Source organism: Aegilops tauschii, chromosome 6, assembly GCF_002575655.3.
Source record: "Aegilops tauschii subsp. strangulata cultivar AL8/78 chromosome 6, Aet v6.0, whole genome shotgun sequence".
Classification (NCBI taxonomy): Eukaryota; Viridiplantae; Streptophyta; class Magnoliopsida; order Poales; family Poaceae; genus Aegilops; species Aegilops tauschii.
Genome location: NC_053040.3, coordinates 492,127,721 through 492,146,566, shown reverse-complemented (window position 1 = coordinate 492,146,566; position 18,846 = coordinate 492,127,721). Strand labels below are relative to the sequence as shown.

General features: G+C 46.6%; 2 protein-coding genes across 2 annotated transcripts; one reads left to right on the top strand and one right to left on the bottom strand.

The window, feature by feature from the left end:
• LOC109746349 (uncharacterized) lies at nt 1–705 on the bottom strand. The gene has a single exon (XM_020305464.1). The coding sequence runs from the start codon at nt 703–705 to the stop codon at nt 1–3; it is 705 nt and encodes a 234-aa protein (XP_020161053.1).
• Nucleotides 706–10,901: 10,196 nt separating this feature from the next.
• LOC109746347 (wall-associated receptor kinase 2) lies at nt 10,902–15,705 on the top strand. Its single transcript, XM_020305462.4, has 4 exons — nt 10,902–11,373; nt 12,118–12,868; nt 12,987–13,151; nt 14,465–15,705. Exons 1-4 carry the CDS (start codon nt 11,056–11,058, stop codon nt 15,139–15,141), a joined length of 1,911 nt encoding a protein of 636 aa, XP_020161051.1. The 5' UTR covers nt 10,902–11,055; the 3' UTR covers nt 15,142–15,705.
• The last annotated feature ends 3,141 nt before the right edge of the window (nt 15,706–18,846 follow it).

Sequence of the window (18,846 nt, the reverse complement as noted above, 5' to 3'; positions counted from 1 at the left end):
TTAAAATCTCGTGTCCCTTGCTCGTTTTCGTTCTTCATCATGTTCGATTGCGTGATGTATCTCTAACAGGTCCCACGCCTCGTTGTCGCATAGCAGCCATATGTCGTAGCACTTCTGGTCCACGTCGGAGATGGAGGAGAAGAGGCATGCACGCCCCTCAAGCTCTGTGAGGCTGTAATCTCTGTAGCGGGGCGCGTAGATCACCTCGAATTTCTCATCGGAGAGGGAGAAGGAGATGACATGCTTCTCCTTGAACATGCCCTCCGCCTCAGACATCCAATAAAGGTGACCCTGCGCGGACACGCTCGCCTGGTACGAACTTATGTACCCAGCCTCCTCTGGTAGCTCGGCATCGCCCGCCGCCGGTCGCCAACAGAACGCATCGTCGACCACATACACGTTGCAATCCGCATTGAGATACTCGTTGTAGCGGCAGACACGAACCACCTTGAACCTGCCGCTCACCTCGTCGTAGCCGATCCCGAGGTTGTTGTACCACCGGGGATCCCTTGCCGCATACCCGACGGGCTGCAGCGGCAACGGCCGGCCCTCCGGGAGCGCTGTCATCAGGCCGGTGGATGGGTTGCAGACATAGTAGACGGCGTCGTCGCTCGCCCTAGCAGGCGGATCCTCTTCCTCCATGACCACGAGGCCCCGGCAGGGACGGGTGCCGGCGTTGCGCATGGGGCGGTGCGGGAAGGCCATGAGCGTTGTAGCCCGTGAGCCAGGCCATTGTTGCACCGCTTGACGTGGACTATTTTGCATGTAGCAAAGGCGCCCCATTGCAAGTTTGATGTCCATGATTATGCCATAGCAGTGGGATCGCGTGGGGCTCTTCTTGTCTACTTCTTTGACAATCATTTGATTTTCCATCTCCAGGACCACCTCGCCTCCTCAACGCTGTGGCTCGTCGGCATCTCCTTACAAGCAGATAGGAGCACCACGCCGCGGTGACCTCTGGCGACGAACCCAGCCGCGCCCGTCCCCGATTCTTTTGCAAATGCAGCATCGGTGTTTAATTTTACGAAAGCACTAACGCCCACACGTGTGGGCGTCTGGCAACTCGCCCACACGCATGGATCCTTGTCCAACCAATTCTGCACGAATCTTAGCACGATCTAGCAGTTTTTATATGCCACGTAGGACTAAGCTGGTGTGTGGGCAATCATCCGGTCGCCCACACGTCTTTTTCACCACACGGGAGGCTGGTCTGTGGGCGTTTAGCAATTCGCCCACACACCAGTTTTCACGCACGCAGAGGGGGCTGATGTGTGGGCGTTTATCACTTCGCCCACACACCTGTCTCCTCGCCCACACCCAAAGCTGGCAGTTGCCATGTGTTTCTGCAGGGCACATGGCAACTGCCCTAGCTTTGCTTTGTAAGCAGATGGCAACTCTCTTTTACCCGAGTTGCCATGTGTTTTTGCATGGTACATGGCAACTGCCCTAGCGTACACGTAAGCAGATGGTAACTCTTTCTTTTACGTGGCAATTGCCCTAGCGTGCTTGTGAGAACATGGCAACTCTCTCTTTTATCCGAACATGTTTTTTTGCCATGCCTTTTTGTAGTGCTACATGGCAACTGCCTAGTGTTAGTGGATGGCAACTCCTAAAGTTTTGAAATCATGGCAACTGTGGTAGACCAGACCATACATGGCAACTGCAGTTGAGCAACCATGGCAATTGTAGTTGCCCGACATGGCAACCGAAGTTCAGCGACATGGCAACTGCAGCTAAACGAACATGGACGAGGGTCTGGACCATGGCAGCCGTGGGACGCGCGGTGACTGTACGCGGGGCGTGCGGGACCACGAGGTACGAGGCCTGACGTATGGAGCGTGTGGGCGTTATCTATTTCGCCCACACGCACGCGTGTGAAAGGGATCGGGAGGAAAAAAAGAGGTGTGTGGGCATTACTTGTTTTGCCCACACATAGGTGCGTGGGCTGTTCCTCTTACACACCACACAAAATGTGTGGGCAAACCCTCTAACGTCCACACGTGTGGCACTTATCGACGTCCTAATTTTACTATGTCGGGACTAGGTGGGGACCAACGTATGCCCGAGGCCTCTGTATGTCTCAGCTCGGGCTGGGCTCGTCAGAAGTCACTTTTCCGTCAGGCAACGTCGCTGGGTAACCCGCCAATCTGATCTCCTCCTCGTATTTCTCAAGGAATTGTACTGATGATCTGATGGTCTGTTTGCCCTCATTCCGCATGCAGTCTTCCCATAGGTGCCAACAGCGCCATAAAAGCAGCAAAAATTTTGCCCGGGTTTCGTCATTTTCAGAATCTAGCAGGACTTGTTGCCAGTTGTCTCCTGTATACCAGAACTTCTTTTCTGTTGGCAGGGTCCAAGTCTCTCTCATTGCTGATTTGAGCCCTCTGCTTTTGGTGCACATAACGACGGCATGGAATTCATCCTCTCTTCCATTGCCACAAATACTACAAGTGGCATCCACTTCAAGGGTTCTCTTGTGCTTGTTCTCTTTTGTAGCTAGGGTTTTTGTGGCCACTCTCCAAGCGAAGATTCAAACTTTTCCAGGCACTTTCGCTTTCCAGATGAGGTCCCAGATGCTGCGGCCAGTTGGTTCACTTGACGAGCTGGAAGGGGTGAGGCTTGAGAGGGTGAGGTTTTTCAGCAAGCTTGTAGGCACTTTTGACCGAGAATACTTTGTTGTTCTCGTAGTGCCACGCTACCCGATCCTCCACATTAGACGCTGGGATGGGGATCTTGCAAATCTCCACGGCATCGAATGGGTAGAAGATCTGTCGAATGAGGCCTTCATTCCACTCTTTCCTGTCCGGATGCATAAGTTCATTAACCCATCGGAGACGAGACCTTCTAATAAAAGCTGCTATCAAAAGGCCATCTCTTCTTGGAAGCCACTGGTCACGTTGGATTTGTATTTTCTTTCCATCACCTACTCTCCAGATGAGTCCTTTCTTCAGTAGCTGCAGTCCAAATTCAATGGCTCTCCAAACCGGAGATGCATCCGACACAAAAATGGTGTCTAGTATATTTCCATAAGGATAGTACTTGGATTTTAGCACTCTTGCACAAAGGCTTTCCGGGTTTTGAATCAATTTCCATCCTTGTTTCGCAAGGAGGGCTTGGTTGAATAGATGCATATCTCTGAAGGCAATGCCGCCTGCTCTCTTAGGTTTTGTCATGCGATCCCAGGCCATCCAGTGGACCTTTCTATGCCCCTCTTCATCTCCCCACCAGAAGTCCCTAATCATTCTTTCATACTTTTCGCAAAAACCTTTTGACAACATGAAGACACACATGGTGTATGTAGGGAGGCTCTGAACCACCGATTCACATGGATCTCCTTTGCCTCGTACGACATGAATTTTTCCGACCAATCACTACATCTTTTTCCGAATATATCCATGATTGGTTGGAACTGATCATCCTTCATCCTCCCCTCTGGGGTGGGTAATCCAAGGTACTTACTCTCAAAGGTGTCGGATTGCACCCCAAGGATTTTTTTAATATCATCTCTCGCAGCGGCGGGGCATGCTTCACTGAAAAGAAGAGAGCATTTTTTCTCGCTGAGGAGTTGTCCAGTGCATTTCTGGAAGGTGGATAAGACTCTCTTAATGGTTTCAGCTTGTTTCGTTGTGGCCTTGAAAAAAACCAAGCCATCATCTGCAAAAAGGAGATTGGAGATCCCTGGGCTGTTTCTCGTAATCTTGATGGGTGTCAAATTATTCTCCATCAATTCCTTTCTTAACAGATGTACTAATCCGTCTGCGACAAAAAGGAAGAGATATGGGCTGATAGGGTCTCCTTGCCGCAAGCCTCTGGATAGAACAAATGGGTCTAGCAATTCCCCATTGCATCTCACTGAATATCTAACGGAGCTGACACACTGCATCACCCAGTCCGTCCATTTACTGCAGAAGCCAACTCTCCGCAGCACACCTTCCAGGAAATTCCAATCCACCCTGTCGTAAGCTTTAGTTAGGTCCAGTTTGTATGCGCAGTAGTTATCTCTGGCATTCTTACTGTGCTGGATTTTGTGGAAGCATTCAAACGCTATAATGGCATTGTCCGTGGTCAACCTCCTGGGAATAAAAGCACTTTGTGTCTCCGAAATAATCTCATCAAGAATAGGCCGCAAGCGGTTGACAAGACACTTTGTAGATGACGTTGCACATGCTAATGGGTCTGTAGTCCTTTAGCGCATGGGGGTCCTTTCCTTTTGGAATGAGAACGATCACAGTGTCATTAGACCTTCAGGAAGGACACCATTAATTATCAAAGAAATCTAAGACCCCTCTTATAATGTCATCTTTTATTTGTCCCCAGTTCCTTTGAAAGAAACGCGCCGGGAAGCCATCGGGCCCCGGGGCTTTGAGGGGGCCGATTTGAAGCAGAGCGTCACTGATTTCCGTCGCAGAGAAGGGTTTGGTCAACATGTCATTCATATCGCTGCTCACTCTGTCCGTAATCAGGTCCAAAATTTCCGTTGGATCAATCCCTTCTTCTTTCTCATATAGCTTTTTAAAGGAGTTTGTCATTTCGTGTATGCCACTCTTGTCCACTACCCAGGCACCATTTTCATTTCTCAGTTTTGCAATTGTATTTTTCTTTCGTCTCCATGTTGCTTTCTGTTGGAACCACTTAGTATTCTTGTCTCCCTCTCTAAGGTATGAATAGTTCATTATTTTCATATATCATGACACAATACAATATCTTACAAACTTATAGTGAGTATTTTGACCAGGCATATATACCTCAAGATAAAATGTGACAACGTATATTGTATCTAATTGCACACTCTTTATGGTCCAATTTATCGTATAAATTGACCTTTATTAATACCTTGCGAACAAGGAGTAAATTAAAAAGAATGATACCCTAGACCACTCTTGGTCAGCTAGAAATCAGGAGGGAGAACCCACATGCCACATGGAACATAACCACATGTATAAGGTCCTACAAATTTGATCCCGTGTGTGGCGTTATCACTGCTTTCGTTTCCCATAGGAAATACACAATCACCATGGCCGTCCAAACTCGTCAAGTAGGTCACATCGTCGGCATAGATGGCACTTCTCTGCACCTCAGCGCACCCAGCCGACGGCACATACAACGCCTTGGTCCACATTCTCCAAAAAAAACAAGGCGCAATCACCCAAGGTTGTTACCTCCTCCCACTTGAGGGTGAGAGTGTTCTCTTTCGTCAACTTGTTAACAAGCACGGAAACATGGAAAAAGAAGCGCTTGAGGTAGGTGTTGTCGAAATAACATTGTTTCATCACCATAGCCAGCTTGCCATGCAGCTCCACAATGTTAGTTGCCCACGTGAAAGGTCGGCTACCAATTTGCATATGCAGCTCGACAGTTACCACCGGCCGACCATCTTTGTTTACACCTATTTTGAATTTGACCATGTCCTCCAAGTCGGTGAGGGCATAGAGTTTTCCATTATAGAATACAATGTCGACAAGCCTCGGCCCATTAAATATTTTTGCCGTCCACCTTTTGGCCGGACAACCAATCCTGCACAGAGCGACACTCTGCCTCGGGTGGTGATGGTGGCGAGGATACAGCGGCTTGAGGTGGGGGATTCCGAGAAGAGAACCTTCCGATACGAGTAGAATGTGCTCATGTCCTTTGCGTTGAGAGGCACCTCAACGCCTGACAAGAGGTTCACGATCGCAAGATGTTTGTCATTGCCAAGCGCGGCGACCCAGCGCCTTGGCTAGCGGGAAGTATAGGAACCCGTCGTCCTCGGGGCAGTATACCCTCCTCATGTTGCACTTGTCGTCCCGGCCGTTGTGTAAGATGAGCCACGGCAGGGTGGGCAGCCCGGCGTGCCTCGCCGCGATCGCGGCGGCCCGCCATGACCTGCATACCGCGGCGAAGCGGACGCGGTGGAGCAAGCCTCCGACCTTAACAAAGAGCACATGGAGGAGATCGTTAGGGAGATCTGTCCACTGCACCGGCGTCGTCATCGATAGGTACGTACGTGCTCCGTGCGAAGGTACAGCGCCGCCGCTGGTTATCCACGTAGGGTTCCGTGGGTTTAGCTATCATCAACTGCAGCCGTGCGTACGTACGTACTTGGGCTAGCTAGCATACACGGGCGTACTACATACAGTATATAATCTTTCGTTGCATCGGTGGAGTCGGATGTTAGTATAATCTTGATTATAGCTTGATTAATTAGTTAGTGCTAGTTAGGTGCAAGTTTGCTGGCTGCCATGTACTAGACGCGTAGTAGTAGTGCTGCTTGGCTTGCATGTTGTGGCTACGTTAATCTTGTACTTACTAGTAGAGTCCGGCTAGGACTAGTACGTGAATCATGTAGTAGTAGTTTAAGTCGATTCAATGTCCAAGTAGGTATCCAAGTAGGACTAAGAAAAGTTGGACGTGAGGGCTTGGCTGAACGTATATATATATACACGGGCAGACCTTGGTTATTGTAACAACACCGCAGGAAAAAGAGAAAAAGAAATAAAGAGAAGAGAGGCACGACACGTGCCTTTGGCTATCAGTTTTTGTGTGTGCGAGTTCATCGTTAATTGATGTGATCGATCCTGTGGGCAATATTCCAACATCGGACACACGAAACTGATTTTATGTACGTATATGGTCGCGCCGTCCTCTGTATGATTGAGGCAGTTACGTTAAAAAAAAACGACCTTGCCTCCTCAAGAAAAGTCGAGTTTCCCCTGTCTCCCGCCGACGTCGCTATCGGTCCGCCTCATCTCCGGTGGCTTTAGGGCCATGGTGGCACGGTGGATCTTGGCCCTTGTCAGCGGGAGGGCTTTGTTTTTAGTTGTTTCATCATGTTTTGTTAAAGTTTGTGCCATATGGTCAAGAAGATGAGACGACGGCGACTCCCTGAAGATGAAGTAAGGTTCTTTCTGCCGAGCCCCTGTTCCGAAGGTGTGTCTAGCTTCATCATTGGGCGTGTGGAGGTATGTCTCTGGCGGGTCTATCCTTAATGAATTTTCCCGGGTCTAGTCATAATTCCTCTACATCCATGTGTTTTCAGGTTGGATTCTTACGATCTACGCTACTCTTCATCAGCGGCGGTTGCTACTCTATTACGCTGGTCCTTTGGAGTCTTAGCACGACGACTTCTCAACTGTGTACTAGGTTCGACTCAGACGAGGAAGGGGTAATGACGGCGGCACACCTTCAGCTCGCTTCAGTGTTTATAGTTGTCACTAGGAGGTTTACGGATTTAGATTAAATTTTTATTATTTCTTGTGCTCCCCATACCACGATTGAAGATTAATAGATTGAAAGTTCTCTCAAAAAAATTATATATAGTTGGTCGTTGAGGCGTGATCCGTCGTACGTACCTAGGCCTACCTAGCCAGGCGTAGGCGCGCGTGGAATCCTCATGAGTTGCGATAACATCTTGCTGGCTGGCGTCATGCATATGCACGCCAACATCTCGCCGCGACCGAACCGAAAAACCAGTCTGGATAATGGCGATGAAAGATAGGATAAGTAGTACAATATGGCACTCTTCCTTGTTCCACAAACCTGGTAAGCGGGTGATTATTGGATAAGCTATTTAGATACTGGATTTTAGCTATTTTACGTGTACTATTGGAATGTCTAACGTAGAAAATTGAGAATGGAGGCAACAACTGAGAATGACAAGGTTGAGATACAAACTGAGAATGACAAGACAAAAAGACTGCAGAAACAGAGCAATAAATCAAGGAAGAAAGTGAACAAACAGAAACTGAAGAAAGAGGGAAACAGGGAAGAAATGGAGAAAGAAGTAGCAAAGATCGAAGAAGATCGCAACTGCCCCGTGTCGCTCGCTTGGGCGACACGGGCGGCCGCCCAACCCCGCCACCTCAGGCTCCTGCTCTTGTTCCTCCCGTCCTCGCCGTCGCCGGTCGGTTGCGCCAGTGGCGGCCGACGGTGGCGGCGAGAGATCTTCTCATCCTTCCATTCCTCTCAGCGGCAGATTCGTCCTGTGATGTTTGGAGGCATCCATGCCGAATGCAGCCGGTTCTTTGGCTACCTTCTCCATAGGATCATCTCGCTCAGATCCGGCCATGGAGGTCTGTCAGCGTGTGGCCCTGAGGTGGTTGTCGTTAGCTCGTCCTCGCCTTCCAACGCCATGGTGGTGTCAGCAGGCCAAGGGTCTTGCGTCGTCCGGGTCCGGCAATGGTGGCGTCGCCTACCTGGTGGCAGATGCGGCGACTAGTGCATGTTTCATGTTGCCCCCTTGTCCTTGTTGACCACTCCGGTCTGCAGTGTCGACCTCTCTGCGGGATCGCAGTGGCTACCAATAGATCTTAGTGGGGTTCCTCTCTTCAGCTCCAGTGGTGACTTCACGGCAAGATGCAAACTACGTGTGACGGCTTGACGTGAAGGGATGGTGGTGCAGTGGCTGCGGTCATACATCGCATGAAGCTGCTGGATCGTGGAAAACTGGTGGTGACAACGCATGATTGACTTCAGTCTCGAGTTCTGAGGTGAAAACATAGGTTTCACCCAAGCTGGTTATATGTACCTGGCAATGGCGATGCTTTTACATCGTTACCTTGTTGAAGGCATTGCTCCGATATGCTCGGGCTGGTTCATCAAGGTGAAAACCTAGAAACTAGCCTTGATTGGTTGGATCCGGTGATGGAGGTGCTTGAGCGCCGCTCCCTTTCTAAAAGCGTTGCTGTTGAAGAACATCGTCATCCGTGTGATGTCATGAGATGCTTGGTGCGGATATGGTCATTATTATAGTTTGCCAATCGCGGATCTAATCATTTTGAGTTTTTTTTTCTCGCCTACGCATAGATTTCACCTTATGTGACTGCTATTTTGCTGGCGTATTTTTTGTGTTCGTGTGTTCGTGGCTGTGTACATCCTAGCTATGCAGAGGTTGGATGTGTATTCATTGTGTTATGTATCCTCTAGATGCTCCATTTTGAGACAATAGAATTCACCCTTTGTCGAAAAAAGAGATCGAAGAATAAGATAACTGATTGAAGAAAAAGACACTGAGAACAAAAAATGACGATTGACGAAAGAAAAAATTGAAGAGGCTGATTAGTGAATGCCAAGATCACAAACTGAAGGAAATTAGGGATGAGCTAACTAAAAAATGATAATAGACAGAAGGAGAATTCAGTGACTAAACTACAGATATGAATATCATCTGATGTCTCAGACCTAAAAACTGATTTCAAATCAAAATAAATTACAGTAAGAAATGTTGCAGGCTATAAAGGTGGTTGTCCTGCAAGCTAACTGAAAATTTCCTGAAGGAAAGAAATAGGGAAGAAATATGAATGAAGATGATCAGAACACTAGCAGTCTGAGCAAAGCAGAGGTCCAACTGTGCAGCGCTGAAATCAAGCATATGTGCCTACAAAACGAAACTTGAATTGAAAAATCTCTAAAACAAGTAACTGAAAGAAAAAAAACTTAGCTGAAATGCAACTGAGAAAACACAGCTAGCTAGACAAACTAAAAATGACAGGCTATTCATGGTAGCTCTCATCGCTTAAGAAGTACATGGACATCAAGCCTAAGATTTGACAGAATATTGCTCGCACTGGTTTCATCACATAATTGCCCACACAGTCAGTGTAGGATCCATCTACATTATTTTATTTGTTTTCTAACATGTTCAGTGTTTAGAGATAGCTGGGTTGTAGTTTACTCAGAAGTTTCGGTTATTGTTTTTCAAAATGCCTTTTGCATACAACGTGGTGGTGGTGGTCGATATTTTTGGTGTCAGTTAGGTAGCGCTGTGGTTCTGATTTCTACTAGGACAAAGTGACTTTTTGTGCGCTCATTGATGAGAGTGGAGCCAGCAGTTTACAAGTTTTGTTGAGGAATAGCTTCAACTTGTTATGTCGCATATCGGGGGAAAACAAAAACATGCAGAAATTATGATATTAGTATGGCATGACCCCCCAAAAAAAAAGCTTTTCAAGCATAGCAGAGTAGAATAGAAAGCCATGGGCCACTCGAACTAACATATCATTCTGGGCAGTCTCTGGTGTCGCCTTGTTTTCATTCCTTGGCTGCAATTTTTTTGTGGGTGATATGTGTTATCACCCCAAGAGCTCAATACTCTCTTTTTTTATATGTGTTATCGCCCTTTCATGTGTTTTTGGTCCTTCTTTCTTTGCAGCAACATCTTTGTCTTGGAACTATGTAATAAACGATGTAAATAAGTTGGGTTGTATCCATCATATGATGTAGAGACTGTGACTAGTAAAAGCTTACATTATGTATATAAAGAATAAACATCAGCAACTTATGTTGACTCCATATCGTATGAACACCAAAGTATGGAAGACAGACCCAACATTGTATGAACAACACATCACGGAGGACAGACCCAAGTTTTTTTCCTCATTCAGTATTTGGGGCCTAGGAGCAAATGTTGTCATGCTCGCCTCCTGCATAACCTATATGCTACCATCATCACCACGTGGTAGCTTAATATCAAAATCCAAAAGGGCGAAGAGGCCTCTATTATGATCATGGCCTGCCTCTTAGACAACAGAAAGAAGGCCGTGCAACCTTTCTTATCTTATTGGACCAAGTCACGGTCTAATCATTGCTGCTTGACTAGTTAGAACATAGCCGAAATATGTGGGGTAAGCTAGCAGTTAAGCAACAATTCCCCTCAATCGATCGCGTGTGTTCCTCGATGAGATGGTGGCAGACAGAATCAAATCATACGAAGATGCATTTCTCAAGCAGAGAATCGGAGCCCTTTTAGAAAGAGAAGGTGGCAATTTCCTTGCAATGGTAGGTGTTCCAGCTTTTCTTTTAGCAAAGGTGTCAACTTTCCTTCTTGACTAATTAAGTACATTCTTTTGTAGCTTGTGGAACTGCCACTTCAAATAAACAAGCGTCTTATAGTAAAAAGAGAGAGAAGATGAAGATTAGTACTAGTACTAGCAAAGAATGACGATGGGGTTATAGTAGAACCGTCGATGCTACCAATATATAAGTTAAGATGACTCAATAAGCCTGAACGGAGCATAATTAGCTTTGCATCCATATCATAGACAGAGTGAGCTTGCAAGGGAGCGCAAAACACACACCAGCATGACCCCACCCTTAGAATCCCGTTCCCAACCACGGCCAACTATCATACTCCTCCTCCTCCTCCTCCTCCTTCCAACAGCAACTCACATGATCCTGGGGGATGGTGCTGTTGATCAAGATGAGCAGCATCAGATCACACTTGCCAGTTGCCCCGACAAGTGCGGCAACATAAGCATCCCCTACCCGTTCGGCATGAAGTCAGGTTGCTTCCGTGAGGGCTTCCAGGTCACTTGCAACGACTCCTTCAATCCTCATCGCGCCTACCTTGCGAACAGTGGAGTATATCAGTATATATTCGAGGAGCAAATCAGGGTGGAGGTAAGCTGTTTTAGTTTTTCGATAAAGGACATTTCATTGAGTTGAAATATCGAGGTGATACAACCGTATCGAAAGAATGCCCGGCCTCTGCATAGCATGACGCACACAGATAACAAGTCCAAACGACCCAAAAATAAATACTGTTTTACAGCAATAAAAAACCAACTCATCTTAGGGTGGGGCAAATCCTATCTGGGGAGTACACTGCCATCCATGGGGTGAGAAAATCTCCCTGACCGTACGCTTTAGCCATGTAGACCCATCATAAAAATGCAGTTGTCCTCCAGCCTCTGCAGGATAGTCTAAATACGGAGTTATTAAGTACATGCATTAATAACCTGCACGGGAGATGAAACACATTTATTGTTAAAAACTACATCATTTCTGGTAACTCACAATGTCTAGCATAAGGCATCCGCCCCCACAAAAAATGTCCGGAAAATTGTTTATCAATACCCCGCAATCAATTACCTAACATGTTAGGTGCACTACATGGCGATACAGATTTGAAGCTACTTGAACTATGTCACACAGCACAACCGAATTTACATTAAAAAAATAAGTGTTTAATAGACTCATCATGCTTGCAAAAGACAGATGTTTCGCTATCTTGCTAGTTACATCGTGCCAAGTTATCTCCAATTATATGCATAATGATTTACTATGTGGTAATTAATTAATGATTTTTAACACGGAGCTGTAATTAATTAATGTTGCTTTCTATTTGATCGTAAATTAATGCAGCCAGAATGGAGTCAAGTTTGGAGTAGATCACTGGATATCACGGCCTTCGAGCTCATTGATATATCCGTTGGAAAGGGTGAGGTGCGCGCATACGGCGCGGTCTCTTCTATGTGCAGCCAAAATCAAACCGATTACTTACTGAAGAATCAAAATATGAAGTTGGGCAAAAAGATAAGTCCGTTCCTCCTGTCGACAGAGGGCAATGTTGTCATTGGCGTCGGCTGGAGAGTCCAGACTAGGGTCTATAGCTACCCGTGGTCGCCGTCCGTGCATGGCAACTCATGGCAGGAATTAATTCTCTCCTGCCTTTCAGATCTCATGGAGCCGCAGTTCCTCGAGTTCGCAACCAACGGGTCATGCAAGGGGCGGGGCTGCTGTGAAGCCGCCTTGCCGGAAGCATTTCCCATCAGAGAGCTTGCACCGTCGTTCACAGTGAGAAAAAATAACACGTTGTTTAAGACCAACCCGTGCTCCTACGCCATGGTGGTGGAGAGCTCATGGTACAACTTCTCCACGCCAGACATGTATGGCTACGAGGTGCTACCCAAGAAATACCCGAGGGGCGTCCCTTTCGTGATCGATTTCTCCATCCCGAACGGTTCATGTCCGGCGAAAGGCCAACCGCCACCTCTAGACTATGCCTGTGTCAGTGGCAACAGCTCTTGTGCCAACGCGACTAGTGGCCAGGGGTATGTCTGCAAGTGCTGGGACCATTACGATGGCAACCCTTACATCGTCAATGGATGCCAAGGTGGAAATATTTTTTTCAGTTTCCAAATCCAGACTCTCTCTTTTAATTTTACGCCACAATAGCTCATATAGAAACTCCATCTTAATTTCATTCATGCCTTTGTATTTCTCCTTTTCAGACATTGATGAGTGCAAAATCCGCGATTTGTATCCTTGCACCGCTGACGGGATCTGCAAAAACAAGTTAGGAGGCTATGATTGTCCATGTAAGCCAGGAATGAAAGGCGACGGCATAAAAGGAACCTGCACAGATAAATTCCCCGCAACAGCACGAGTGATTTTGGGTAAGCACAAATTTAGGCTATGACTGTTCTTGTTGTTTTTATATACTCCTATCTAGCTAATAGTACAGGATCTGAATCTACCCTTTCTTCTCTGTTTGTAGTCGTGCATAATTTTGTTGTTACATCTACTTAATGCTGCTTAATCAGCATGTGTCCCCTCAAGACACATTCCCGAGTATAACTAGCAGAACATGGTAGGTACCGGTCTATCTGGTGGTGGTATAATGGGGCTTTCTACTAGTGCGTCCGAAAAAGGTCAAAAATGAACGAAATTGTTGCCGTGCCAGGAATGCAACATAATGTTTATTTTCAGTTTATATTTTCTTCTTATACCTGTTACTCCCTACTAAACCTGACCTACCAAGATTTGATAATCTGGAACAGTGCTGAAACTAAACAGACGGTTAACTGGTGCCGAAATGTTTCGGCAAAAAAAATGGTGCCAAATTGTTTGGAGGCCCAGATCTCCCGGTCTTAGAGTCCAAATTTGAAAGTCTCGATATGCCCGGAACTAAACTCATGGGTGTTTTCTAGATCTGCACATGGGTACATACAATTTAAGTACTTGTGAGCTATACAAGCGTGGCAATGGTTTTAGTAGGCGCTGCTGTGAATAGGATTGGTTTTTTATTTATGAGGCAGAAGGAGTAGGGATGGGTGTTTATTGCAGCCAGGGTTCCTCACACAAACTCCTAGATGTAACCCTCGGATGTTCTCAGCTTTGGGTCATATCACAAACGGTTCCTCACCCAAAGTCATATGTGATAGGCTTGTATTACTAGTGACCAATAAAGTCAGACGGTTCACAAAATCGTCTGTGATAATATTTTTTTTCTCTCACGTGGATGTCTTTGAAAAAAAACGCATGTTCATATGTGACACTAATGACAAATCAATGAATTAACCAGCGTGTGGGCAAATCCCCACATCCGAACTTGGCACAAACCCCTTTGTACCATTGGATAGTGGGTCTTATCATGTAGCCACATAGGGGGTGTTTGGTTGCAAGGGACTATACTTTTTTTAGTCCCAGTGACTAAAGTAAAAAGACCCTCCAGTAGAGTCTTTTTCTAGTCCCTGTAGAATAAGTTCCTCTTGTTTGGTTACATGGGGACTTATAGGAACTTTTTTTAGTCTAGTCCCTGTAACCAAACACCCCCGTAGTGACCCTGAGGTAGGAAATCAATGCTATTGTGAAAACAAAACAAAGCAAGTTATCAGAAGTGTTGCTCCCTTTTTATATTTTCTTCTGCACACAGAATAGTTCTTAGAATTCAGTTATATGAAATCTTTTTATTTATGTGTCCATCCAGGTGGAGTAGGTGGTGTTTTTATCATTGCAGCCATATCATTCCTTATTCTTCTTCGCAAAGAGAAAAAGAAAACTCGAGAATTTTATGAGAAGAACGGTGGGCGTACATTAGAGAAGGCAAAATTCATAAAACTGTTTGAAAAGGAGAAGCTCAAGCCAATTTTTAAGAGTAGCAATTTTATTGGGAAAGGTGGCTTTGGTGAAGTTTACAAGGGAATTCTTGATAATGAACCAGTCGCTGTGAAGAAGCCGATTAGTGGTAGTGTGCTAGAGAATGAACAGTTTGCAAATGAAGTCATCATTCAATATCAAGTCATCCACAAGAACATCGTTAGGCTCATAGGTTGTTGCCTAGAAGTCGAAGCCCCGATTCTAGTCTATGAGTTTCTCTGCAGTGGTAGCCTCGATGACATTCTTCACGGCAAAAACAAGGTGCCCCTCAACTTGGGTGTGCGTTTAAGTATTGCTGCAGAATCAGCAGATGGTCTGGTTTATATGCACTCAAAAACCAGTATCAAGATCCTACATGGTGACGTTAAACCAGCAAATATACTTTTGGATGACAAGTTTGTGCCAAAGATTTCAGACTTTGGTATATCAAGGTTGATTGCGAGAGACAAACAGCACACGGGATCTATTATTGGTGACATGAGTTATATGGATCCAGTATACCTGTAGACAGGCCGACTAACAGAAAAAAGTGATGTCTACAGTTTTGGAGTTGTCATCTTGGAGCTTATTAGTAGGAAGAAAGCCACACATTCCGAGGGTAGTAGCTTAGTGATCAATTTCCTTGAAGCTTACAAAAAAGAGAGGAAAGCAACTCACTTGTTTGACAAGGAAATTATTGTAACTGAAGATTTGGAGATTCTGGATAGTTTGACAGGGATCGCCGTGGAATGTCTTAGCCTTGATGTGGATCAAAGGCCATCGATGACAGACGTATTCAATCGCCTTTTCATATTGAATCAATCCCATAAGTCGCAACTTGTTTGTGAACTATAGTCAGGTTGTCTATATTTGTCGAGATAGGAAACTATGGATGGGACAATGTATATATTTGTATTGCTGTTGTGGATAAAATACTTCAAGTAGAAGGAGGGGAGTCGCCCTTTGTCCCAAGAAAATATGTAATGTAACTCATTGAGTAACCCTGTGTGTTTACTGCCAAATGTATGTGTTAGTTCATCAAATCAAATGTCACTGATACTAGGTTCAGTTTATTCATAAATAATGATCATTGTGTAGTGTATAGGGCATGCATCTACACTATGGCTGGTCAAAAGTTGTAAATTATTTTATTTGACATTGTTCACGAGTCGTAACGTGTTAATATGTATGCATGCATCAAAATGAGCGACTGACTGCACCGCGTACATCGACTGCATCCTAACGTCCTGGTATAAATGGTCTCGAGACTGAATGTTGCCTATGTTTTAGCTTCCTGGTACACTTCTAGGGTGAACTTATAGCAACGACGTCAAAAGATTTAATTACTCATCGAAAAAGAAAAGGTTTAATTACTGCTAGCTCATTTGGGATCAACTGGTTGGTGTCCACGACGAGAGTGTCTGACTGATGCCGAGGCTTCACAGAACGTTGGTCATGAGATTTTTTTTAGAATGTTGTGACTTGTTTTGGTACACTTTTGTTGGCGACGGCGTTATATCCCGTTTGGTAGAGCATCTACAACAAGGACCATCTAATTTTGAGTCACAAATGCCCGCTGACCGGGCCGTTTGTTAGAGCATCTACAACAAGCATCATCTAATTTGGAGTCACAAACGCCGGCGCCCAGTCAGCGTCCAGGCGCTTCCGACAATCCTCTAATTTTTGCTGCAAAATAATCATGCCCCTACTTTCAACCTCTCATATTTGTAGACATTTTATCAAACACGTTGGATGCGTGGTCACCGAGCATCCTCGGCCAGCTCCTGGTCAGCCCGTGCAGGCGGTGCCGCGGGCGCGCCAGCTGTGGCTAGGAGCGGCCATGGAGATGCCACGGGCGCGAGCGGCCACGACTAGCTCATGGTGCTCGTGCAGGAGGCATCACCGGCGCACGAGCTTCGATCTAGGTGCGCGTTCGGGCATGCTGGCGTGTGGATGCACGCACGGATAACACAGGCGAGAGCAGCCTCGGCCAACTCGTGCAAGCGGCACGCTAGGTCCAGCCGGGGAGCGGCCGTGGGCGCGAGTTCGGACCGCGGGCGCTTGATCTCGATGACAGGGGTGACGGCCAGGGAGCTGGTCTGGATGCTTGGCAGGGTGACCTCGAGTAAAGTCTGAAATAAACACTGATTTTATAGAGGCTGGCGTAAATGAACCCCCACCTCTAAATCCCTGAAGTTGATACCCCAACCTCTCAGGTCCCGGTCTATTCTAACCTTAGGCATGTTTGGCTCACTGGGAAAAGAGAAAATCCGTTCATCCGCTACCCTCATTGACGGTATTGGTCCACAAGTCACTTTAATCTCTCTCCTCTTATCTTCTTCTTCCTCTATCCTCTCCCGATCCCCTTGCCATATCCACTGCCGATCCCTCTTTCCTCTTCTAGGCCGAGCAGCGCACCTGTTAGCGCCGACAGCCGAGCTGACCCTGTCCGGGCCGACGACTGGAGGTGGCAGCTGCTGGAGACCTTAGGACAGCGTGACCAGACACAGTGATGGCGGCGGGCAGCTGGGTCTCGGCAGAGCGCGACGGGCGAGCCGTGGGCGGCGATGGCCGGCCTATCACGCTGCACGCGCGTCTCACGACGCAGTCGAGACTTGGTGTGGCGGTGAGGACTGACACAGCTCGGACATGGGGTAGCACGGGCAGTGGTGTTGGCGTCCAATCGATGACCGCTGAGAGCGGCGACGCGCAGGCAAGCGTGAAAACGACCGGCGACGCGTAGCTGCGAGCAACTGCATGAAACAGGTGGCGTCAGGCACGAAACCGAAGCACGGCTCCGTGGCTGCAAACGGTGGCGCGAGTAGTGAGCAGCGCGGCGGCCAACGGCGGGACGGTCTCATGGATACGTACGTGCATGTGTGTGCACCATGGATTAAAATCGCGGGAGAAATGATTTCGCGGCGGCCTCCCCCAGCAGCTATAGCGGCCGCCATAGCGGGCAATAGCGGCAAATGGCGGAAAATTTTCTGGTGGGAGAGATGATTTCTGAAGGGTTTTGCCGATTTTTTAGCCATTTAGAGAGATATGTTGAGGTTTTCGCGGCAACAGCCATAGCTTAGCGGTGAGGCTCCCAGGCAGCTATAGCGCAGCTATCGCGGCTATTTCGCGGGCTATTTTAATCTATGATGTGCACAGATGGACGTGAGTGCAGCCTACGGGACGTCGGGTCGGCTTGTCCCGGTGCAGCACGCTGTTGAGCAGCTCGTCAGCGCCGCCGTCGGTCGCCGCTGCACATGGTTGGGCAGAGAACTTGTCAAGAGATGCATATGACAGAACAGTTGGGCTGCATAGCAAGTCAACGTAGAAACCAATCCCGGCTGGGAACTTGGGATCGTGCCTTCCTATTACACCAAACAAAATTAGTGATGCAGGGGTCGGGATTGACAGGGATTTGTAAATACGGGGTACCAAATTCATGGATTTAAAGATGAGGGTCCATTTGCGTCGGCCTCTATAACTTCAGGGTTTATTTTAGACTTCACTCGGTGACCTCCGGCCATGGGCGTAATGAGAGAAAGAAAGGAAAAGTGTGGACGACTTACGGGTCCATTCGCTAGCATATGATAAGTGGCAATTATATGTTATATTTGCAGGGATAAAAACATGAGTTCCAACATTTCGGCTAAACGTTGATTAATTTCCGTTTCACAAAATTTCTGAAACTCAATAAGTTCACTTTTTTTAGCAAAGGTTAGGCCGATTTTTTCCGTAGATTTTGCTAAGAGGAACAAGTTGCATTTAAATATTTTTTGTGATAATGTATTATAAAAAAATGTCAGGTTGAGTTGAATCTTCTTACATATGACAAGTGCAAGTTATATGTTATATTTGCAGGGATTGAAAAATGAGTTCCAACATTTTGGCAAAACGTTGATTACTTTCCGTTTTGCCAAATTTCTAAAACTCAATATGTTCAATTTTTTAACAAAGGTTATGCCAATTTTTTATCAGTTGATTTTTGACCCGTTTTAGCCGCTGCCTCTTCTCGATATTACTTTCATAATTTAGCATTGATGTCAAATATTTAAAATTGATAAGTGCTTCATAATGATTCATAGGGATCATGTGGCGTAATGTCTGCCATATCTGCAAATATCCATGTATGAACAGTTTGATTCATAGGGACAGGTCCGGGCATCGCCATATCCACCCCAGATATTGGTCAGGTATGGGGAATGCCGCTCAGTCCGGACGTTTGGGCCGGATCGAGGG